The following is a 24,634-nucleotide window of genomic DNA, read 5'->3' on the forward strand; positions in this document are numbered from 1 at the left end:
CTGTTGCTTCAGCAGCCTGTCCTTGTCAGGGAAATTGCTTCCCCAGGATCTCTTTATTGGCTACCACTGGCCCCAGGGATACGGGGCTCAGTTTGAACCATGTAGTTTCTTCTTATCTCTTATTAACAAAATTGTTCTTCACTAATCTGGCACTTCCAGTTTCTAAGCTGAGCCTGTGAGTGTTTGGTGCTGGTGCGCTCACTAGGATGGTGTTGGGTGCTGTAGAAAACGCTATAGATAGGTAGGAGTCCATGCCTCAAGGCCTTTCTTGCATTGAGAGCTTTGGTTCCAGTTGGCCCAGGACCTGACACCATCTGCAGGCCTGAAAGCTCAGCTCCCTGAGCTGTGGGCTCCTGCTGCATGGCTAAATCTGGCTCAGTTCAGCAGCTCTGCTTTGCTCTGTTTACATGTGGAGGGTTTCTTTGCAAACGAAAGGGCTATGAAATCTTTGAGCCTGGAGCACAGTCATGAGCTGGAGAGCTACAGCAGGACGCAGGCTGCACCTCCTCTGCCAGCCCCCAGTCAGCCAATGCCTCTGCCTGCTAAAAACACAGCATGAAAAAGCCTCCCCTTTGTAGCCCCGCTTCCATGCTCTGCAGTGAGGTGCCACCTGCTCTGCCAGGTCATACAGTGTGGGAGCAGCTTGATGCCCCAGGCCACAAGTTGTGCCTTGGCAGCTGGCACACCGATCTGATAACTCCATGGGTCTTCCTCGTAGATTACAAGTTCTCTAACCCGTTCATGGGTCCCCAGGGGAAATCCTGCCTGCCTCAAGGGAACTCTCCACCTAAGTGGTCCATTACCCCACCTCCTGTGGAAGGGCAACCAATCAGGGTCCCTGTGCTTGCCTCTTCCTTCAGCAGATGAGGCAATCCATTACCCCTCCTCCTCCTCCTCTCTGTACACAAAGGGCTGGAGGCACTGGGCCCCCATTTGGATTCCTGTCTCCTCCATGGCTGCATACTCTGGGTTGTGGGGTTGCTGATTTGTTACTCTGCCGTTTTTTATCAGACTTTTTTTTCTAATTTTCATGAATTTGTTCAATCCGAACCCTGCCTGCATCAGCCAGTGTGTGCTCTACAGTGGCCTTCTCAGTGTGAGTCTGGAAGTGCAAATCCAGGCTCCACATTGCAACACCCCCATCTTACACAGAACTGAGAGACCAATTCCCAGCCTTTGTGCCAGGAGCAGGGCCCATCTCCATTGCCCATTTCAAACATTTTCAACAGGCTCCTCTGTGACCCTTCCGCTTGGAAGGCACATCCCACTTACCGTCCTCCGAACCCCTCCATCAAACTCCACTCTACCATGGCCTCTGAGAAACCCAACAGGGGTTAGGCAGCCAGTGTGCTGAGATCTTTGTATCACATGCTGACCAGTATTGTCTCCTTGTTTCCTTGTGCTCCCTATCATGCTTCCCGAGGAGTATCCAGGGCTTTGAGATACTTGGCCACCACCTACCATTAGCGTGAGGAGGTCATAGGCCAGCTCCCCAACTCCACCTGCCACAGCAACACAGGTAATGCCTTCTAGGCCTAAACGGGCCCTGCTCTCTCTCTCCGGGTTAGCGGTGGGCACACTCCAACTCCCGAGCATCTCACTGGAATGTCCAGCCCCTGATCCACTGGCCCCTCGCAGGATTCACCAGTGTCACTAACTGGCTGACCCCAGGCAAGCACATATGGTCCACAAGACCCCCAAAATGGTGAGTAGCCACAGGGGCAGAGTAAATCAGTCTTCCCGGACCCTGCTGTACACTGGGCATGTGGCTCTTGGGGAGAGCCAGCACTGTAGTGGGGGCCTGATAATCATTCCTATCCCCACACTTTCCACAGGATGTGATCATTATGGAAGATGTCTTACTGCTGAGGTTCAGCAGAGAATCAAGGGAGGGTCTTCTCCAAGACTGCGGCTTCCGCCCTGGCCCCTATGCGGCTTGCCTGTGTGCAGCAGTGGTTCCCCCCACCCCCCCAAGCCTCTTCACCGCCCCCGTGATGGCACAGTGGTGCAGGAAAGTTACCGTTAATGGAGCAAGAAACAAAGCAGCTCTGCCGAAGGACCTGTGGCAGTGGATTGCTCAGTATCTCCATAAGAGTTTCCTAGGCAATCCTGAGGGAGATTCCCATTAAGTGAGGGAGTCAATCAACAGCCTGTTCCGCCGCTCAGACTAGGCATGCAGTGGGAGACAGGCCTACTTTCTGCAACCCTGCTTCCCCCAACAACTTCCTTCAGCGATTCCCCAAATCAAATCCACTTACCGGGGCCTCCTCTCTTGTTTGCGCTTCTCCAAGATCTGACAGCTGTAACTGGCTAGCCTCTTCCGGAGTAAGAAAAGAGCTCCTGGCTGCATGCCTCTCCGTTCTCCAAGTCATCCTCTGCCTCTGGGTCCTCCTCCCTGTCCACATCCTCATCCAAGATTTTTTCCTCCTGGCTCAGTCCATTCTCGACTGGCACACAAGCCACTAAAGTATCCACAGTGCTCTTAGCAGTGGATGTGGGGTGGCCTCCGAGTATCGCATCCAGCTCTTCGTAGAACCGGCAGCTCCTGGGCGCAGCACCGGAGCAGCGGTTTGCCTCCCACACCTTGTGGTAGGCGTTCTGCAGCTCCTTCACTTTGACTGTGCACTGCAATGTGTCTCGGTCATTGCCCTTTTCTGTAATGCATCGTGAAATCAGTCCGTAGGTATCATAATTCCTATGGCTGGAGCACAGCCGGGACTAGACAGCCTCCTCTCCACAAATGCTGATGAGGTCCAGCAGCTTGGTATTGCTCCAAGCAGGGGATTGCCTGGTGCGTGGAGCAGGCATGGCCACCTGGAAAGATGTGCTGAGACCACTGCACGCATCATGGAGTGAACAGAAAGGGGACTTTCAAAATTCCAAAGGAATTTATGGAGTAGGGATGATGGTTGGTCACCTGAGGGCAGGGCAGTAGAGTTCAAACCGATGGCCAGAGAGGTGACAACAGGCATTGTGGAACACCTCCCGGAGGCTCATCGTAGCACTGTAATTGGCCACAGTGTCTACACTGGCGCTGTAGCGCCGGTGCAGAAAGCTCTATGCCTCTCATTGGGGTGTTTTTTTTAAAGCACTACAACTGTGCAGTTTCTGTGCACTAAGCGGCTTGGCAGTGTGTACACCTCGGGAGTTACAGCGCAGAAAGCTGCTTTACTGCACAGAAACATGCCAGTGTAAACAGGGCCTTAGATTGTAAGAGTCTTGGGGCAGGACTGTCTCTTTGTTGTACATTTGTGCTGCACCTAGCACAATAGGGCCCTGACCTCTAGGGGCTTCCATAATGCAAATAATCAGTGATAATACAACTGGTGTTAATTGGCTGTCTTGTTGGCAGTAAGCTCATTTGGAAGGCTGAATGGACTATTGAGCAACTCCTTTCATGCCTAGCTTCGTGTGGTCTCTCCAGTTTGGAACTGGGGCACAGTGTTGGGAGTTGGACTGAGGAAAGCTTGCACCTCAAAGGATTGCTCCTGTTTCCACTGGTGTGAAACCAGCACACTTAGGGTATGTCTACACTGCCTACATTACAGCACGGCCATGACATGGGCAGTGTAGTCACACTTTATCGCCGGGGAAGTGCTCTCCCAATGATTAAAAAACTCCACCTGAATGAGCAGTGGTAGCTTTATTGCCGGGAGCTGGGCTCCCGGCGATAAAGCACTGTCCCTACTGGCGCTTTTCAGCGTAAAACTTTTGTCACTCAGGTGGTGTTTTTTCACACCCCTGAATGACTAAAGTTTTAGTGCTGAAAGTGGCAGTGTAGAGACAGCCTTAGGAGTTGTTTGGCTGCTAGAAGTTCTGGGTAGAGTTGGTGCTAGCATTACGCAGGGCTTTGAGATAGTGGCACAGGGAACTGTGTGAGCAGATGGTAGGTACACGGCAGCATAGGTGCCAACTCCATGGGTGCTCTGGGGCTGCACCCACAGGCAGCCAATCTCCCCCCGCCCCCTACTCCCCCTCCCAAGTGTGCCATATCCCCGCTCCTCTGCCTGCCTCCCAGCGCTTACCGCCACCAAACAGATGTTTGGTGGCACTTAGGACTTTCCAGGAGGGAGGGAGGGAGGAGGAGTGGGGACATGGCATGCTCAGCGGAGGAGGTGGAGAAGAGGCGGGGCAGGACTTGGGGGAAGGGTTGGGAAGGGGGTGGGGACTTTGGGGAAGGGATGGAATGGGGGCAGAGCGTAGTGCAGGTGTCATGGTATAATTCCCCACTCTGAACCTTTGAGTGCAAAAGATGGGGTACTAGCATGAATTCCTCTAAGCTCAATTACCAGCTTAGTATTTGTAGCGCTGCCACCAACCAGGAATTCCAGTGCCTGGTACACTCTGGTCCCCCCAAAACCTTGCCTGGGGACCCCCAAGACCCAGACCCTCTGGATCTTAACACAAGGAAAGTAAACCCTTTCCCTCACCATTGCCTCTCCCAGGATTCCCCTCCCTGGGTTACTCTGGAAGATCACTGTGATTCAAACTCCTTGAATCTTAAAACAGAGAGGAAAATTCACCTCCCTCCCTCCTTCTCTGTTCCCCTCCTAGATTCTCCCTGAGAGAGAAAGTAATCCTAACACAGAGAGAAAATTAACCTCTCTCTCCCTCTTCCCTCCTTTCCCCCCACCAATTCCCTGGTGGATCCAGACCCAGTCCCCAGTCTCACCAGAATAAAAAAAACCAATCAGGTTCTTAAACAAGAAAAGCTTTTAATTAAAGAAAGAAAAACAGTAAAAATTATCTTTGTAAATTTAAGATGGAATAGGTACACGGTCTTTCAGCTATAGACACTGGGAATACCCTCCCAGCCTAAATATACAAGTACAAATTAAAATCCTTTCAGCAAAATACAAATTTGAACTCCTGCCAGCCAAATACACATTTGCAAATAAAGAAAACAAACATAAGCCTAACTCGCCTTATCACCTAGTACTTACTATTTTGAATCTATAAGAACCTGTATCAGGGAGATTGGAGAGAAACCTGGTTGCACGTCTGGTCACTCTCAGAACCCAGAGAGAACCACCACCAAAAAACTAACAGCACACACACAAACTTCCCTCCGTCAAGATTTGAAAGTATCCTGTCCCCTGATTGGTCCTCTGGTCAGGTGACAGCCAAGCTCACTGATCTTGTTAACCCTTTCCAGGCAAAAGAGATATGAAATACTTCTGTTCTATTAACTCTTACTTATCTGTATATGACAGCAGGGGTGGGTTGAGCAACCACCGGGAACAGTGGAAGCCAGTGCCTATGCATGGCAGCTGGATCTAGATGCTGCAGGGTGTTAGATGTGTTGGCTGGAGCCCTGGGAGGCAGGAGCTGGTGCTGGTTGGGCTTGGTTAGCAGGTAGTGGTCAGCAGCACATATGATTGAGCGTTGGGCCACTGCTGTCCGCATGTGATGCTGGGTAGTGTGAGGAGCCCATTGGTAAATATGGCTGGTGCTGGGTGTGTGTGCAATGGTGGAACGTGTGTCTGGTACTGTGTGGATCGAGCGGTACCAGGGCCTGCTGGTAGCAGGAGGCTAGTGATGTGTGCGTACCAGGTTCTGGGCGACAGGTGGGAAGTGGCACACAGTGGCTGGTGGCTGCCAGTGGCTGAGGACACGAAGTGAATTGTGGGTGCCTGGCACACCAGCTGGTGAGGGGCCCTGGCTGCAGGGAGATAGGGCAGGGGGTGCAGTAAGGTCACTGTTTGCAGACGGCATTGCCTAGGCAGGGGGAACATGGGGAGGGTGGGCTCTGTGTGGCACTGGGAATCCTCTTCGGCTGCTGGGTTTTGTGCTGAATCTCCCATGAGAACTGGCATTGGAAGGGAGGGAGAAACTGTACAGTCCTTTGGCCCGCTTTGCAGCTCGGCTCCCTTTGCGCACGCGCTACTAGTCTGTGGGCGGAGGATGGAAACTACAACTCCCAGAAATCCCGGCCGGGGGCGCATGCGTGGCGGAGCCATCTTGAAATCTGAGCCGAAATCAAAGAGCCCCAGTGGCAGGAGGCGGCTCGCGGGCGGCGGGACGTGTCGTGGCGGGTTGCTGCCGCCTCACGGCCGGTCGCACTCTGCCCTCCCCTGCCCTCGGGCCGCGCGCAGCTTGGGCGGGGTCCCGAGACCCAAGCGGGGAGCTGGTGGGGTGGGGTCACCAAGGGAGGGGCTGTGGGGTCAGGGGGACTCTGGGGGAAGTTTGGGGGGTCCCTGGGACAGACTGAGGCGTCAGGGGTGTTTCCCAAGGGGGCCAGCCTGTGCGGTCAGGGGGACCCTAAGGTGGCATCAGGGATCCCTAGTGGCAGTTTGTGAGATTGGGGATCCCCAGGGTGGGGGGCAGCCTGTGGGGTCAGGGATCCCTGGGGGCAGCCTGTGGGGTAAGGGGGATCCTCAAGTTGGGGGGAGCCTGTGAGGGCGCCCCAGTGAACTCCCCCAGGAAATATACTGAGTGAGCAGGGAGGAGTTCCCCAGCACACCTGGGTGTGGGTCTCGGTGCTAGAGAGGAAGATGAGGGAAATCTGCCGGATTTGCGCCCGGGAGCTCTGTGGCAACCAGAGACGCTGGATATTCCACACAGCTGCCAAGCTCAACTTGCAGGTGCTTCTGTCCCATGTCCTGGGCAAGGAGCTCTGCCGAGATGGCAAAGCTGAATTTGCTTGTAGCAAGTGTGCGTTCATGCTGGACCGCATCTACAGGTTTGACACGGTCATTGCTCGCATTGAAGCCCTCTCCATCGAGCGTTTGCAGAAGCTGCTGCTGGAGAAGGATCGCCTCAAGTTTTGCATTGCCAGCATGTATAGGAGGAATAATGAAGATTCTGGTATTGATGACAAAGTTGTTGGGGATTTGACTGTTGACATTTCTGGCCTGCCCGATGTCAGATACACGGCTCTTCTTCAGGAGGACTTTGCCTATTCTGGATTTGAGTGCTGGACAGAGCATGAGGAACATATCCCAGAACTGCACAGCTGCCACACCTTGGAGAGCGTGGGTAACCGCCCAAGGCGATGCCATGGCTGCGCTACATTACGTGTTGCAGATTCTGACTACGAAGCAATTTGCAGAGTCCCACGAAAGGTGGCCAGGAGTATCTCTTGTGGTCTTTCCACCAGGTGGCCAGCTAGTGTATGCAATGAGGAATCCTCTGTATGTGAACCTATAACTGCTGACTTGGCAAGTGCCAAGGTGCCTGTGGAAGAAGAAAGCATGGAGGAGGGGACTCCTGGGTCCTCTGTTGAATCCTTGGACACAGCGGTTAAGGTCAGCCCTCCACGACAGAAGGATGAGGAAGCAGACAAAGGTGTGAAAGGGAGTGAGAAGTGTGATGATTGCTTGGATGCCCATACTACTCCAAACTCATCATTGTATGGGAATAGGTTGGAGCTAGCCCTTAGCCTGATCAAAGCTTTTGACTACAAGCCTGTTCAGAGTCCCAGAGGAAGCAGGTTACCTATTCCAGTGAAATCCATCCTGCTATATTCCAAGCCTAGCCGTAACCTGGTAGATGGAAGTACTCTTCTTGGCTCAGTGAATGCTGGTTCTGGTTTCCCCAGTGCAACCACAAAACCCTTTCCCTTGGAGCTTTCTGACCTGCTGGAGCTGTGGGACGATCTTGGTGAAGATTATATGCCGCTTCGGGTACAGGTAGAGGTCAATGTGCAACATTTAGTTTAAAAAAATACTGACCCTGAGCCCACTGTGTATTCAGATGTGCTGAGATCAAATGGATAGCTAAATGTTAGCCAAACTCAGGCTAGGAATAGGTAGCTGCCTTTTTAACTCTTTTAACTGTACCCCCTCTATGCAATCAGTTCGTTTTCCATTACCAGGTATTGTCTTCCTGCTGTGTTTTGAATAAGTGAGCCCCTTGGGCTTGGTGCCTTCACCACGCTTGCGCTGCCTCTCTCTTTCTGCTGCTCCTTCCTAAGACGGTATACTAGTATGGGTTTGCGTTTTAGTTTGCCTCTAGTTTCCTACCAAACAAATGCTGCTATTTTATTTTTTCCTTGGTCCTCTCTATAACTTGGTTTAAATTTATAAGTTCCACTAAAGGAAATATTGTAATCTGCTAGAGACCTCTTCTAAGTGCTGATTTCTTTTGGCCTTTATAACTGCTTTGTTCTGATATATCAGGAATTTTCCTCTTCTCAGACAGAGTCCTAAACTATAATCCTTCTTCTCAGGATCTGTCCTTAAATGTACACAGCACACAGGGATACACTGGTATGTTACCTACAGAGACTGTCATCTTTGATATGGATTTGCTTCAGTGAATGATTTTAGGGCTAGCATTCTAGACACTTGGTTTGTCTCCTGATCCTTTAAAAAGTTCAAGTGATTAGTGGCAGATGCCACCAAAGCATCTGTGTATTGAAGACTCTGCTCTGAGAGGAATTTCAGGTGTCTTGCCTGCTGTGTAGATTCCAGGCCACTTATAGCTCTGGATTTTCTGTTTTGCCAGGCTTTAAAATCCTGATTAGCACGTGGCCAGAAAACTACACCTGTAACTACTTTACCTCTTTTGTTAATGAATAGAGAGCCCCAGTCAGCTTCAATTAAGGAATATCCATGTCAGTATAATTGTATTCACATTAGCAGTCTTGCTGTCTAATGTGCCTGCTTGCCTTAGGGACTAGAAAGATGCTTGTTTATTACTATGGCAACTGTAGCTAGTGGAGATATTTCCTATTCAGTGGCTGATTCTTTTCCTAGTCTGGCATTCCAGAGACCTGTACTCTTCCGCATCAGCTATGACTTGGCTTTATTGACAGACTAGAAATTGTGCTATGGAGGAACACAAACTGACAAAAGCAACAAATGGAAGATCTAACACAGCCTGAAAAACCTTCTAGTGAGGGACAGTGCTGCAGCTTCTGCCCTGTCCTACAGTCTCTATATCCCTGACTGCTCATTTTTCATTACTGGGGACATATGTACAGTATTAAGAATAGGATTTTTTTTTCTTAATGCACATCTTTCAAGAGTGGAACAAACATTAATTTGTATATGGATTTAAATGGCTTGGCTTTCTCTCATATCTTACTATCTTTGTTACATCTCAGAGTTACTTACAAAGGGTTTTCTAAACTCCAGCCTTTGTCACACGTCTGTTTCTGCAGTGATTCATCATGTTGAATTTGTAACTTCCCATTTCTTACCATGGCAACAAAATGTTATCACCAGCACTCCACAGATTTTAGGGCTGGATCTGGCAGAAAGAGAAAGCTCTTACTCACACTCTAGGTGGCTTTAATGCTAGAAATGGAAAGTCCGACAGTTGCCAGCAAATAGTTTTTGTATAAATGTTTTTCTCCTTCTTTTCCCCAGTAGGAAAACGATTCTTCAAGAGCCAAATATTGCGCTCATTCCATTAACGTGAAAATCCGCCAATCATAGATGCTGCGTTTCTCTAAGAAGCTGATATGCTTCTTTTCTTTGTTCCTTGCCTGGAATTTTAGGTTCAATCATCACAATTACCATGTCTCAGAGCATTAAGATCTGATAGGCAGATGACTTCTTAGGCCTGGTTGGCACTGGCATTTTCTGCAAAACATCACAACTGCTTTCAGCCCTACAGCTCCAGAGGCAGCAGCAAGAATGCTAGCGTAAACTGGCTGCCAGTGTTTTCGCCACTGTTCTGTGCAAATCTGCTCTCGGCAGGGTTAGATAACATGGTGGTTATGAAAGACAGGTGGGCAGTCTATGCTAATGCTGCGATTGCTGCTGCAGGGGCACTGTTGGGGAGAACTTAGAAAATGCCAATGTAGAAAAAATTCTGGGGTGCAAAGATTCTATTTTTGGTACAGTTGTGTCCCAGTAATGAAGAATTAAGGATGATAGATCCCAAGTGCCAGGACTTGGCTCTTCTAAGTTGGTCATGGCTCTCTTTTTTTTTAAATTTTCTTGTGTGTCAATTATTCAAATATTTCAGTTTTTTAAAAGAATGTAATTGGGGAGGAGGGAGAATTTATGCTTTTCCTTGTGCCTTTTCAGCTGCCTAACTAAAGAGTTACAGTCTGCCTCCTGTAAGATGTGCTAGCAGCAGCCTCTGTCTGTGCTCAAGGGCCCCTAGTCAGGCCAGGGAGAACAACGTGCAGGGATGTCAGAGTGCAGAGCTTTTTTAAAACCTTACCCACTGTCCATGGCACTTGTTCAGAAGTGATTGCTCGCCCCATCACTTACAGCATTAAATATGCTGTCAACCAAGCAAAGGCTCTTGTCCCTGGTGAGAACTAGATCTAGACAAAATTTCTAAGCTCAGCCAAAATGATCTGTTTTAAACGTTTCAGCTCATTTATTTGGGGCAGCATGTTAGGCTCTTAAAAATTACAAAGGCAGAAGGACTGAACAACAAGTGGCCAGTAGTTCTTGATTTTCTAACCACTAACTGTAGCTGTGAAACAGCAGCTAGCTGATCTCATCTAGCTATGACTGCAGTCAGTGCTTTGAGCCACTTTTAGGTTTTTATTGTTCAGATGCAGAGAGTTCCTTGTATTGCTTTCCCAGCAGCCTGACTCTTGTTAACAGCCTCCTCGTAGGATATGGGTCGTTTCTGGCTGTCCGAGTTGCCTTAAGGTTCCTTCCCCCTTTTTCTCCTCTTCAGCCCACAGCCCTTGCTGTTCCATCCTTCAGAGGCCATGTGCACTCTCATCAACCTTCCAGAGATGTTGGTGCTTAGTATCGCACTGTAACCCAGAGACAGAATGCAGCACTGCCTCTGCAGCTCTTGCTATTTGGTTTATATATATTACTGTATATCAGGATCATTGTCCCACTGTGCTGTTTGCTGTACAAACACGGTCCGGCCTCCCAGCCCTGAAGAGCTTACATCTGAAACTGGAAAAAATTCAAGGCTTGGGAGGGGAAGGAATATCGCGTCCAAGCAAAGTGGTCGCTGGTGCTGGTCATAGCCTTATTGGTTCAGGTTTTGTCCCCTTTAGCTTATAGAAGAACAGAGGGAGAGCAAATCAGAGGAGGGGGTGAGGAAACAGGAGCAGAAAAGTGGAAGGGGGGATGAAAGAAGGGGAAGAGGGTCATTGAGGGGGAGGGCAAGAAGATGAGGAGGGGAGTGAGGAATAAAGGAGGAAGATGAAGAAGAATATCAGACGGAACCAGGAAGGTGAGAACGAACGGGGATGGGGAGGAGCAGGAGCAGGAGCAGGTTGGAACCAAAAATCGGTCTGCAGAAAGAAAACAATACCCAGCATTCAAAGGCTGAAGAGCAGTGTGCTGCCCTCAGGCATTCAGGGTTTCTCTCTGCTTGCTGTTGCTGGGGAAGCACCTGCTCCTTTGAGGGACCCGTTTCCTATGATCATCGGAGAGGAAAACAGTGAGATAGAGCTAGTCAAAGTGAGCTGCCATGTGAGCTGTGCGTAGGGATGCCTGGAGCTGGCTTTGTTGTCTCAAGAAAGTCTGGCCGAGGCATTCTCAAATCTTCTTTAGTGTGTCCTCAGCAGGAAAGCAATAGTGAATTTGGGCGGCGGCTGCATTTTCCCCGATAACCGTTGTTTACTACTGCTGCTGCTACCTGAAAAAGTGCTTCTCACCTTCCAGACAGAGTGGGTCTGAACTCAGCCCCAAAGAGCTTACAGGCTTAATTAAGTGTGAAGGAGTGAGACAGTAAGGAGGGCTGATGACAGACGCGTCAATCAAATTATTATGTGATTACCCAGCGATTGCTGGCACACAGCATGCTGCGCTAAGGAAGGTGTGATTCTTTTTCTTTGCTTTCCAAGTAAATTGATGTCTGTCTTGGCTAACTTTTTCAGGCCTAGTGGCAGGAGCAAGTGGGGGGACCTGAATGAGAAGTATTGGCCTCACAAATCATCTGAGAAAGGGCATTCCATGCGTGTTGCGGGAGCAGGCAACGATATTTGTGGATAAAGTAGGGTATTGAGGTTGGCATCACTGAGAGTGGAAGGGGCAGCGCAGAAGGAGGTCAGCTAAGTTATGGAGAACTGTGAAGGGTGATTACAAGAATCTTGGGCAGGGCTGGCTCCAGGCACCAGCTCAGTAAGCAGGTGCTTGGGGCGGCCAAGGGGAAGGGGCGGCACATTGGGCTCTTCGGCGGCAATTCAGCGGTGGGTCCCTTGGTCCCTCTCGGAGGGAAGGATCTGCCACCGAATTGCCGCCAAAGAAGAGTGCGGTGGAGCTGCCACCGATCGCAATCGTGGCTTTTTTTTTTTTTCTCCCTGCTGCTTGTGGCGGCAAAAACTCTGGAGCCGGTCCTGATCTTGGGCTGGACATTGTGTAGACGGGAACCAGTTGAGTGATTCAAAGAGGGTGAGGAGTAGGTTCCAGTCCTGTGGTGAGGAAAGTGATCTTAGCAGCAGCATTTTGGATGGACTGAAGGGGGTGATGTGAGTGCCAGGGAGGCCCCTCAGAAGGAGGTTACAATAATAGAAACAGGAGGTAAGAACCTGAACAAGAGTGTTGCTGTCAGGTTGGACAGAAAAGGTCAGATCCTGATAATGAAGTGTCATTACTGGCTGGGTGTGATGGCAAGGGGAGAGGCAGCGATTATCCTGCGTTATGGGCTGAGGAACTGGTGCTGGTCTAAAGTGAATGGCAGTTCAGAAGGAAGCTAAGTTCAGCTTTGGCCATGTTAAGCTGACCACAAGGCATGCGGGAGGGACAGGATTGGAGTGGGGGAAGTAGATAGGTGAGTCGCTGGCTGGAGGTTGTAGTTGAAGCTGTATGAGCAGATGAGATCACCCAATGAGAGGGTGTAAAGGGGGAACACTGGACCAAGAACAGACCCTTGGGAGGGGAGGAGGAACTGCCAGAAGGTCCCTGAAGGATCAGCCAGACACGTAGCAAGAGAGGGTGGAGGTGCATGTGGCAGGATGTTGAGAAGGCAGCTATAAGGAGCAAATATTTTGGAATCCATATTAAGAGGGCCACCACCACTCTGAATAGAAACCAAGCAAGGACTCAGGCCACCCACTTCTCTTTTCTCTCTCCAGAATCTGCCTGAGGACCATCAGCAGCTGACTCAGTGTGACCCTGTGGCGAGTGGTCGTGTGTCTGAATCGCATGCTGCTGAGCTGCAGGACAAAATCCAGCAGTACGATGCCACCAACAAGGTATTTGTTTACTGGCTGCACGTTCAGCTCCTTGAGGATTCTCGTTTACCTTAATTAGCAGTAGCCATGAAGTATCATTGCAGGCACTGGAAGTTGCCCAAACTGAGGTGGTGCTACTGGCCTTCAACCAGGCTAGGAATTGCTTCCTTTCCTATAGCTGCGCTGTGCAGCTTCCTTCTTTATGCCAGTTCTAAAGCCGTGTTTGAAAGACCTTCCCCTGTGCCAGGGGGCCTCCATTGAGCCATTGGAGGAAAGATACCTACATCCTCTAGCTCCACCCACTGCCTGCCCCTCCCACTCTGGCTTCTTGGCTGCTGCTTCTCTGTGGCAGGGGTGGCCAGCCTGAGCCTGAGAAGGAGCCAGAATTTACCAATGTGCATTGCCAAAGAGCGGCAGTAACATGTCAGCAGCCACCCATCAGTTTCATTGCCCCCAGTGTCTCCCATCTGCCAGCTGCACCACTGATCAACACCTAACCCTCCATCACTGCGCCTCCTGCCTGCTGTGATCAGCTGTTTTTTAGTGCACAGGAGGCTTGGAGGCGGGGAGAACAAGGGCATGGCAGACTCGGGAAGGAGTGGAAAGGCCTTGGGGGAAGAAGTGGAGTGGGGCCAGGGGCTGGGGCAGAGCCAGGAGTTGAGCAGTGAGCACCCTGTAGCACACTGGAAAATTGGCACCTGTAGCTCCAGCGCCAGAGTTGGCGCCTATGCAAGAAGCCGCATATTAACCTCTGAAGAGCTGCATGTGGCTCCGGAGCCACAGGTTGGCCACCCCTGCTCTATGGTGAGCCTTCTGCAGGCAGAGACGGAAACTGCCGTGGAGGCAGCCAGCCTCCTTTTGGTGTGGGGTGAAGGAGGTCAGCCTGCACAGGGGCCCACCCTGGCATGCTTTTAGAGGGCATGAATTAAAAATTAGCTGAACGAGAAGATGGCCAGCCTATTGGCAAGTTAAATGAATACACATGGGAAGGCATAGCTGCTTTTATATATGCCCATTGTGGTGCTGTAAATTAACTGTAACCGATCAGGAGAACACCACAGAGGTCTTTGTGAACAGCTCCATGCAAACTTCTGCTCAGCATGCAGCAGCAGGCAAAATTGCAAAGAGAGTTTAGCAGTGTTAAGAAAGGGATGGTAAAACCTAGTCTGTTACAGTGCCCTCATATACATCAGTTGTTGTCCATAGCTGGAACACTTGAGTTCAGTTTGGCCAGCCACGCTCCGGAAGCATAACTCCGAAATAGAGAAGATCCAGAGAGCAGGAATGAAAATGATTAGGGATGTGGAATAAAAAAGATAAGGGCAATTTATTTTCAAAAGAAGCCAAATAAGAGGTAACGTGCCAGATATATAAATTAATGAGCAGTGTAGAGACGGTCATGTGGGAGTATTTGAGGACCACTGTGGTATCAAGGTCATTATAGATATTTACCTTCTCATAATAGAAGATGTTTAAAAGGCGACATTTAAAACTGATTAAAATAAACACTTTTATTAAGCAACTTAATCTGTGTAAGTCACTTCCACATGCCATTATGGAAGCAATGGCTCAGCGGGATTGAGAAATGTTTTATCTTCTATTACACTAGTGACGATGAAAACAAGGAGGTGCTTTGGCACTCATGTTTCAGGCCATAAACCAGCCTTCCCCTCCAGCCATGATGTTGCAAGACTTCTGTGTGGCGGGGGAAGCCCTAATCAGCACGTGCCACTCCAGCCCCCATCAGGGAAATGGGTTGGGGCTGGGCAACTAGCTAGGACTGGCCTCAGCCTTGTTAACTGGGGCTAAATGCCTGTGAGGCAGAGAATCCGGAGGGTGAGGCAGAGACCAGGAAGGGAGAGTAGGCTCAGAAGGAGCCAGGAGCCTGCTACCTTGTTGCCACTGAGGTGGTGGGGACCAGACACAAGAATTAGAGCATGGTTGTTGTGGTCCTGACTCATTGGGGAGCGGGCCCAGGAGGCTGAACGTAGCAGGGTGCGGTGAACACCCCGTTACATTCCGTTATGTGGATTTCACTGTGTTGAAGCCAGGATACTGGGCTGGATGGACCATGCATTTGCTTGAGTATGGTGTTAACTAAATCCAGGCAGCTACTGCAAGAGTGAGTGGCTGGCTGGATAGTGCTACCTGGAGAAAGGGAGGAAGAGTGTAAATATGTAACTATAATGCTCTAGCTGTAGTGCGTGAGTTGGAGGGAAAGGAAGTGGTCTCTGGAATATGTAGGTTCCATTTTGGAGGTTCCAGATCTCCAGGAGTACCATGGGCTGGAGCCTCTCTTCCTCTTTCGAAGGAGTTGGGGAAATGAGTAATAGAAACTGGGAATGGCACTAGGCAGCAGAGTGTCGGAGACAGTATCAGACAGAGTAAGTAGGGCTCTCCTGGTGGATGCGCAAGATGTTGTGATGCATGGGGTCGGAGGCCAGGATTCCAGCCCATCCCTCAGACTGGATCACTGGGGGCTGGAAGCACAGGTGCCGACTTTCCAAAGTGCTGAGGGGGGGTGCTCGACCCCCAGCTCTGCCCCAGGCCCTGCCCCCACTCCACCCTTCCCCAAGGCTCCACCCCCACCCTACTTCTTTCCACCCTGCTCCGCCTCTTCCTGCCCAGTTCTGTCCCCTCCCCGAAGTGCGCCACATCCTCACTTCTCCCCCGCTCTCCCAGCCTCCTGCATGCTGCGAAACAGCTGATTGCGGCAGGCAGGAGGTGCATGGAGAGAGGGGGAGATACGGATCCATGGGACCTGCCAGTGGTTGGGAGACGCTGAGGTGGTGGGAGTGAGCTGATGAGGGGGCTGCTAGTGGGAGCTCAGCACCCACCACTTTTTCCCCATAGGTGCTCCAGCCCCAGAGCACTCTCAGAGTCGGTGCCTATGGCTGGAAGTTGGCCTCAGCGCCTGTGAAAGAAGGGAAGGCCTTGCATTGCCTTGTCACTACTCTCTCCACCCAGCTCAAGAGCAGCAGAGCCAGACTTCAGAGGGAGTCACTTTGGTCTTGATCTGGGGAAATAAAGAGGAACCTCTGGGTGCTGTGGACCCAGTATGGTGTGGAGGGATTCTTAGGGACAATTTGAAGTTTTGGGCTTGGTAACTAAACCGTTGTGTTCCTTGTGTTCAGTTGCTGCAGGAAAAGCTAAATGAGATGAATTTTGAATTAAAATCTATCCAGGAAGCATCTCAGAGAAAAGATCGTACAATCCAGAGTCTGAATGAGGCCCTGAAGAGCAAAGAAAGTGAGGTAACTAGCACTGTTGAGGAGGGCTGGTGCTGCGCCCTTGTATAGGAAATGTGGATGCAGGGAAGCATGCTCTTCTAGCAGCAAGTCGGAGGGAACCCTTCAGCCATCCTTGAACCTTGCTCATTTCTCCTGTGACTTGTTTCTGTCAAAGCACTTACAACAGGCAGAGGCAATCTGTGTCAAAGACTCCTGGGGGGGTGGGGCTTGCTAACAGTTGGGTGTCCTATCTTGCAGACAGAGGAGCTGTACCATGTGATTGAAGGGCAGAATGAGACCATGGGCAAACTACGAGACATGTTACATAGAAGCCAGCTTGGACACTTGCAGGTACGTCCCTGTGGGCCCCCCCATCCCCCTAGAAGTGAGAGGCCTTTGCCTTTAAAAGAAAATTGAAAGGCCTTTAGTATTTCATTGTCACGTGCTCCTTCATTGTTCTGAACAGCTCTTGTGAGCTCATGCTTAAACACTCTCACATTTCTGTTCTCCTCTCTTGTCAGACCTCGGAGGGTCCATCCCCTTCCCAGCAGCAGCAGCACATGGCACTGCTAGATCTGCAGAACACACTCTTCTGCACCCAGCTGGAGATGCAGAAGCTGAAGAGGGCTCAGTGGCAGAAAGAACACCAACTGGCTGAAGCCAGGAGAACTACCCAGCTTCTAGAGGCTACTGTGCAGGAGGAACAGCAGCTGAAAGAGGTGTCGTGGAAACACAATCAGGTACAGCATGCTTCAGCAGTTGGGCATGGCCTGATGCCACATGCAGATGACAGTAAAGTGTTTTTGCATATGAAGAAAGCAAACCACTGGCCTTCATAATGCTTATATTAGCTGAATGCCTTAAGTGGGTACTGTGCTGTGCATTTTCTTTGTCTCTTTCCTGTTAGCTTACATTCAGCAGTAAGTGCACACAGTCAGTGCAGAGACTGAGTACAGTGGATCAGTAGTGTCACTTACTGGTATGCTTTAATGGGTGCAAATGTCCTGTTTCTTTTTGTGATGCTATACTCCTATTTCCCCAGTGGATTAGCCAGGGTGGACTTGAAAACTTTAAACTTCACCTCTGGCTAGAAGAGGGGATTTAAAAAAAGGTTCCTACATACACAGGAAAAATTGTATCAGTTTTAAAGTTGTACAGTCACCAACAAATTTTCACTTTGCGGAAGTGCAGTTAGTGAATTGAGTGCAGAACAGGGGGAGGGATAGCTCAGTGGTTTGAACATTGGCCTGCTAAACCCAAGGTTGTGAGTTCAGTCCTTGAGGGGGCCATTTAGAGATCTGGGGCAAAAATCTGTCTGGGGGTTGGTCCTGCTTTGAGCAGTGGATTGAACTAGATGACATCCTGAGGTCCTGTCCAACCCTGATATTTTATGATTATTTTTTTTCTAACCCTAATTCCAGTTGCTTGTCAGTTTCACTACCAAACTCCATGTGATTGGACCTACTCTGAAGTGACTTTCTGAAGAAGTTAAGAGTTAGTTGCGCTGTTCTTGCGCTGGGCTCAAAATAATACATAGAACTAAAGAAAGAGGCATGTGGCTGGTATTCCGTGTCAAGTGGTCACTTTGGTGAGATGGGTGGATTTAGAGTTTAAAAATCACTAAATGTCGCTGTGTAATTTCAAAGAAGAAGTAATAAATGTTTGGAAGTTTGCTTTGGTGGCTGTGCTGTATAAAACTTGTACTCGGTAAGTAATCAGATATGTGGAGATGTATTAAACTCCATAGCAATGGAGATAGGGAATAGGACCTCCCCACTTAAGACATACTCAGCCACGGTCCACACTGACATCTGTCCATGCAGCTGTGAAAACCCTATCTCCATCTACATGTGTGCTATACATGTACTGAACCCAGCTTCCATAAGCTGAACCATGTGGAAATGTTCTTCATCGGTGCTCCATGCATATGCTTGCTGAAGGGTTAGCATCCCCTTCTCCTGCGGAAGGAGGTCAGGCTCTCAGTTTTCTGATCTGAAAGACAGCAGCCTATAATATCTGAACCCCTGTTGTCCTCTCCTGCCGCCCTGCCTGCCCTTTACCTTGTGAGATTCAACAGGATAACATGCATCTGAAGAAGTGGGTTTTTTACCCATGAAAGCTTATGCCCAAATAAATTTGTTAGTCTCTAAGGTGCCACCGGACTCCTCATTGTTTTTAACAGGATAACAGCGGCTCCTGAGGGTGTCTCCATCTCTGGAGTGACAGACTAACAGGGCATCCTGTTAAGGGGGCATCTTATAGCAAAGAAGTGAGAAGTGTGTTTCCTTTCAGGAGCTGCGTGGTGTTGTGCAGCAGGTACAAGCAGAGCTGCAGGGCAAGGTTCAGGAGCTGTGGGCCCTGGAGAGGGAGAAATGCTGTGAGATCCGGGCCCAGGAGCAGCGTGTTCAGCGTTTGAGCCAGAGGCTGGCTCACAAAGAACAGCTTCTGCAGGTGAGGTGAAACGATGTGAATTGAGGATTAGCCTCACCTTGGTATTTGGGTGCCAGCACCCACATGACCATGTGCAGCTTTCCAGGGCCTTTCCTCAGAGAGAGTGGAGTCTGAGGACAATCCTCTGGCTACAGCCACACGGAGGGATCTGTAGCTGTAGCTGATGCCAGTACAACTCAGCCTGAGGTGAGCCCTGACTGGGGAGGGAATCAGACAGAATAATATTGATCTGACCTGTGGATTCTGCCATCCTTTTGAGTGTGGGGAGAGGAGAGTGAGCTCGGAGAGAGGTGCTCTGACCTCAGAACTCCGCACTGGCTCAGTAATGTTGGTGTCTGTGCTGATGTGTGCTTATGGGGCACGTTCAGGAATCCTGGGAACTTCTGCAACGTAGGCAGAGCTTGGAGAAGAACCCTGTGGTCACTGATACTATGCTGGAGAAGTTGCAGCAGCGAATCAAAGACCGAGATGCTGCTCTGGAGGTAAGGACAGGACATTCCAGCACAGTCTCCCCCATCCTTTCCCTGAGCTCAGTCCCTGGACTCCTAGGGGGGTGCACAGCATCCCTTGTGCTTTGCTCTCCCTTGCCCGGGTCTGGTATCCCCTGCTCTCCCTTTCGCTGGGGCTGTCCCCGCTTTCCCATCCCCATGGAGTGAGCCGAGTTCTCCCATGTAGTGTGAAATAGGCTGCATGGCAAGAGAATTCAGGATGCTGTCCCTGCATGAGGGATTCTTTCTCTATGAACTCTCTCACCTTTTCTCTCCCTGTAGCGAGCAATAGATGAGAAATTTTGTGCTGTGGAAGAGAAGGAGCAAGAGCTGCGACAGCTCCATATCTCTGTGAGAGAGCGGGAGCATGACCTGGAGAGACTGCGCTGCGTCCTGTCCAGCAATGAGGCCACCATTCATGTAAGTGCAAGCCCCTCCTCGGTATATTGTCCCTTGTGCAGTGCACTTCTGTGTAGGTGATCACCAGAGCTCCTGGCTCAGCTTGGCACAGCATTCATTCCATTGGTGTGGCCAGCCCTTACGTTGGTGCTTTGGCTGTCTCATTGATTCCATGGCCTGACGAGACCTCTGATCAGCTAGTCTGATCTGCATAAAACAGGCCAGAGACCTGCCCCACAATAATTTTAGGATCTAGATTTTAAAATGGTCAATGATGGAGAATCTACCATGACCTTTGGGAAGTCATTCTAATGGTTAATTAGCTTCACTTAAAGATTTCCACCTTATTTCTAGGCTGAATTTGTTTAGCTTCAGTTTTCAGCCATTGGATAGTGTTAGACCTTTCTCGGCTAGGTTGAAAGGCCCATTATTAAATATTTGTTCCCCATGTAGATACTTATAGACTGTGGTCAAGTCACCCCTTAACCTTCTCTTTGTTAAACTAAATAGATCTCCTTGAGTCTATCACTATAAGGCATGTTTGCTAATCCTTTACTCATTCTTGTGGCACTTCTCTGGTGAGTGCTTGCTTAGCATACTGCCTGCATACATCCTCATCCCTCCTCATCAGGCAGTTTTCTGATGGCCTCCTGCACCTGGGGAAGGAAGGGGTTAAACTAGTAGTTCCATGTGGCATTTCTCAGCTGGATGCTGAGGTGGAAGCTTTCCTTAGGGAGTGAATGTAATGACTGTTTGGGGCTGCACAGAAGGGTAAAAGAGACTGAATAGTTTCAATCCTGTTTACTTAAGTGCACAAGAAACTACTTGGGCCTCATTGTGTTCCTGTTTTTCTCTGTGGTCCTTAGAGCATGGAGAGCCTACTGAAAGCCAAGACGCTGGAACTAGAGCAGGTGACAGCAACCTGCCAGAACCTCCAGTGGCTGAAAGAGGAAGTCGAGGCGAAATCCAGCTGTTGGCAGAAGGAGCAGGAGGGGATAATACAGCAACTGCAGGCCTCTCTGCATGACAGGAACAAGGAAGTGGAAGTAAGGCCCATGCTCCTTGCTGCAGTGCCTCCAGCCATTCTCTCTTGGATGGGATTTCTGAGCGCTACTGCCAGGCTCTGGACCACTCAGTCAGTGCCACTGTGACATCCTGCTCCCCTTGGAGGGGGTGTCAGATGCATTACCCTGATTTGGTGGAGTGTATGGGAGGGGGTGGGGGGCAAACTCATAACCCTGCTCCTCTTGGTGATCCCCCAGTGTGTCATCTTTTAAAATCTCTGTGCTCTTGGTCGCAGTGCAGAGGAGGGAGCACATCAGAGGCAATGTAAAAATATCTAAACTAGCATAGTCCTCCATTTGAGAGCACCAACAATTGCCTGTTCTGTGGAAGCAAAGGCTCTCTCTACAGAATGGAAGCACAGAGGCACGTCAGCCTCTGAGTGACATGCATGGTCCAACCCCTTCCATATGTGCTGCAGAAAGAGGAGAGCGAGCCAGGAAAGCTGCTCCCTGGAATCCTGGCAGGACCTCGAATGCTGCATTGGCATAAATGCTCACTGTGCGTTGATTCTCTGCTGGTGACTGCATGTGATCAGAGAGGTGCTCCCAGGCTGCACAGCCTTCATCCCAAAGTGCCAGGCTTCTCTGAGCATAGAGATGGAACGTCTCAACTCCTTTCTCCCTCCTTTTCCCCTAGGAGCTCACAGCAACCTTGCTCTGCAAGCTGGGCCCAGGGCAGAGTGAGATTGCGGAGGAGCTGTGCTTGTGTCTCCAGCGGAAGGAGAGGATGCTGCAGGATCTCCTGAGTGACAGGAACAGACAGGCTGGAAAACATGAGACCGAACTTCGGGAGCTGCTTCAAGCCATGAGCATCCGGGAGCAGCGAAGCCGAGTGAGTTGCACTCAGAGCAGCCGCTGACGAGCGTGGCTCCAATGAGTCTGCTGTGTGGAAAGTGGTCTCCAGTCTCTGATGCTATGGGGGGAACTGCAGGAAGTGACTCATGTTTCAGAACCACATAACAGTGAGAATACCCTTGTCAAGGTTTTTTCCCCCACTTTGAACTTTAGCCTCCAAAGAGTGGGGACCTGCACGATCACCTTTTAAGCTTAATTACTAGCTTAAATTTGGTACGCTGCTACCAGCCAAAAATATAATGTTTGGCACACTTCTGTTCCCCCAAACCCCTTGGGTCTTAAAACAAGGAGAAATAAACCATCCCCTCCTTTTCCCCCCAGACTTTCCCCTCCCTGGGTTGCCTTGGGAAGCTTCACACAGATCCAAACTCCTTGGATCTTAAAACAAAGGGGATTAACCTTCCCCCCCTCACCAATCCCTGGTGAGTTCGGACTCAATCCCTTGGATTTTAAAACAAGGAAAAAATCAATCAGGTTCTTAAAAAAAGAAAGCTTTTAATTAAAGAAAGAAAAAGTAAAAATTATCTCTGTAAAATCAGTATGGAAAATGCTTTACAGGGTATTCAAATTCATATAGACTAGAGGGACCTCTTCCCCCTCCCGCCCCCCAGCCTTAGATTCAAAGTTACAGCAAACAGAGGTAAAAATCCTTCCAGCAAAAGGAAAAGCATTCACAAGCTGAAAGAAAACAAACATAAGACTACTCTGCCTTTCCTGGCTATACTTACAATTTTGAAACATGAAAGACTGATACAGAAATATTGGAGAAAACCTGGGTGTACATCTGGTCCCTCTTAGCCCCAGGAGCGAACAAGGAACAAAACAAACGGCACAAACAAAGACTTCCCTCCACCAAGATTTGAAAGTATCTTGTCCCTCCCATTGGTCCTCTGGTCAGGTGTCAGCTAGGTTCACTGAGCTTCTAAACCCTTTACAGGTAAAAGAGACATTAACCCGTAACCATCTGTTTATGACAACCCCCCTCACCCATGTTAATGCAGAGTCAGGTTACAAATATCAACTCGTCGTCTGTGGGAAATTCTGCGGTAATAATCCTGAGCGTGCCATTCGCTTGTCCACATGCGCCAAAGGCCTACATTGTGAAACCTGAGAGCACTTCTTGTGCACCCAGATCAGGGTTTGCATGTGCATATTGTGGGGTTGGGGAGAGGAAAGTGTGCAGCTCTCGGCTTGTGCACATTCATGGAGCATTCTTTGCACACGTCTACCACGCCTGGCCAGCAGTCATGGGAAAGGTGAACCCTGGAGCCCTCCCCCACAGCAGTGACATCAGGTGACCAGAGGGAAGCCCTATAGCCTGGTGGAGCCATCTCCCCTGCATAGAATCAGAAGGGTGGAGGGACAGCATGGAGAGTGTTCTGTCCATTGTATGTTAGCTATATTTAACAGTCAAACTAGTACTCGGGACTATTGTGTGCACTACCAAGGGGAGGGATAGCTCAGTGGTTTGAGCATTGGCCTGCTAAACCCAGGGTTGTGAGTTCAGTCCTTGATAGGGCCACTTAGGGATCTGGGGCAAAAATCAGTACTTGGTCCTGCTAGTGAAGGCAGGGGCTGGACTCAATGACCTTTCAGCATCCCTTCCAGTTCTATGAGATAAGTGTCTCACCATATATTAATATTTCCACAAGAATCTTACCCTCAGAATTTGCCTGCATTCTGTGCATTGAAATTAGTCAGTTTTAAATGTCACTGGAGTTTTGCATTGAATTTTCCTTTTTAACAACAGGATTAAAAAGCCAAGCTTCCAGCTATCTCCTCACAGCATTTGCCTCCCTTCTTTCCTCCAGCTCCTGTCCTCTATCCTCATCCCTTCTGTCCTTCCAGGCCTCCTCCCATATTGCTGCACTCCGCAGCCCCCATGCCATAGGCGAGTTTTCACCATTCCAGTCAAAGGTTTGGTAGCATTGCTGAAGAGTTACTCAGTAAAGGCTGGGTGAGTGAAAGCAGGGGGCTGTGAAGGCAGTGCTGTAGCATTGACTGTTGTGTATGCTGCCACAAAGCCCATAGTAAAGTCCCTGGTTAGGGTTGGAAAGGAAAGCTCCTGATCTCTGCTCCAGCAGCAAGTGATTGGTAAATCTGTCCTTATGGTGCCAGAGCAAGGAGTTGGGGCCAGGGTTTGTGCCAGTAGCCAACTGAGACCCAACTCTTGGTCACCTCTGCTTCTCTCCTCTCGCTGTGCTTTCCTGCTGTGACAGGTGGCTGCTGAGAAGATGGTGCAGGCTCTGGCAGAAAAGAGTGATGAAGTACAATTCCTGCGCCAGCGGCTGGTGGGGAACGAGCCGGGGAAGAACCCAGTGGCTGATGGCAGGCTTCTCCTCCAGAAAGACAAGCAGCCCTTTCAAGTAGGAATTGTACACTGGATTGTTCTGTCCTTTGCATGCTGCCTCAGGACGGGGGAGAGAAGTGATTGCTGTAGCAGCAGAGGGGGGAGAGGGAGAGAGAGAGAGGGGCCTGTGGGAAGAAAGCAAATGCAGAGAGCTAACAGAAAGGGGGTGATGAGACATACTGCGGGGGAGGAGTGATTGAGCACTGAGTGTATCACATGGAGGCCCTTGGCAGCTGTTAATCTTCACTATTTGTATTGCTATAGTGCCTAGGAGCCCACTCACAGATCTGGACACTGTTGTGCTAGGGACAAACCAAAAAGACCCTCCCTGCTAATGGGAGTCTAGGTGAGATCAGAACATCCTGATCTGAACCCCACAGTTTTTTCTCAGTCACTCTGCAGCTCCTTCCCCACAGATCGGCTGAGAGCAGAAGCTGCTTGTGTGGGCAATATGGAGTATTCATCCTCAATTGTCAAGTGTTTTTAAATCGGCTTTACTAGGAACCCCTTTGTGATGGATTCTCTCACAGAGACCCCCTTGGGACTGTCACTTGATGTGCTGAAGTTACCTTTGAGCCCATTTTCCCTGCCAGCTTGGGACTCCAGAACCCTGCCTTGTTGAGCCAGACATGCTAGCCTGGTGCAACACAGACCCAGGTCTGGTGCATGCCCCCAAAGCTGCAGGCTTTAACCAAAAACTGCTCAGCAGATCACCTGCCTCCAGCACTCCAGACCCACCCCAATGG

The 24,634-nt window shown here is 49.9% G+C and overlaps 1 protein-coding gene across 14 annotated transcripts in view; it reads left to right on the forward strand.

Annotated features, from left to right (window-relative positions):
• LOC127055730 (myomegalin) overlaps positions 1-24,634 on the forward strand; it is a 163,151-nt gene that overhangs the window by 74,808 nt on the left and 63,709 nt on the right. For 7 of the 14 annotated variants that reach the window (XM_050962960.1, XM_050962962.1, XM_050962963.1 and 4 more), the window contains exons 1-11: positions 6,375-7,631; positions 12,953-13,072; positions 16,186-16,305; positions 16,540-16,632; positions 16,803-17,021; positions 18,574-18,732; positions 19,101-19,214; positions 19,503-19,640; positions 20,486-20,665; positions 21,321-21,515; positions 23,758-23,904. In XM_050962960.1, coding sequence (XP_050818917.1) covers positions 6,495-7,631; positions 12,953-13,072; positions 16,186-16,305; positions 16,540-16,632; positions 16,803-17,021; positions 18,574-18,732; positions 19,101-19,214; positions 19,503-19,640; positions 20,486-20,665; positions 21,321-21,515; positions 23,758-23,904 — 2,622 coding nt within the window. In that variant the 5' untranslated portion in view covers positions 6,375-6,494. Of the gene's footprint in view, positions 1-6,374; positions 7,632-12,952; positions 13,073-16,185; positions 16,306-16,539; positions 16,633-16,802; positions 17,022-18,573; positions 18,733-19,100; positions 19,215-19,502; positions 19,641-20,485; positions 20,666-21,320; positions 21,516-23,757; positions 23,905-24,634 lie in introns of those variants that run through there. The other 7 variants (XM_050962966.1, XM_050962970.1, XM_050962972.1 and 4 more) reach the window with 5 other exon arrangements.

This window comes from Gopherus flavomarginatus, chromosome 7 (assembly GCF_025201925.1).
Source record: "Gopherus flavomarginatus isolate rGopFla2 chromosome 7, rGopFla2.mat.asm, whole genome shotgun sequence".
Taxonomy (NCBI): domain Eukaryota; kingdom Metazoa; phylum Chordata; order Testudines; family Testudinidae; genus Gopherus; species Gopherus flavomarginatus.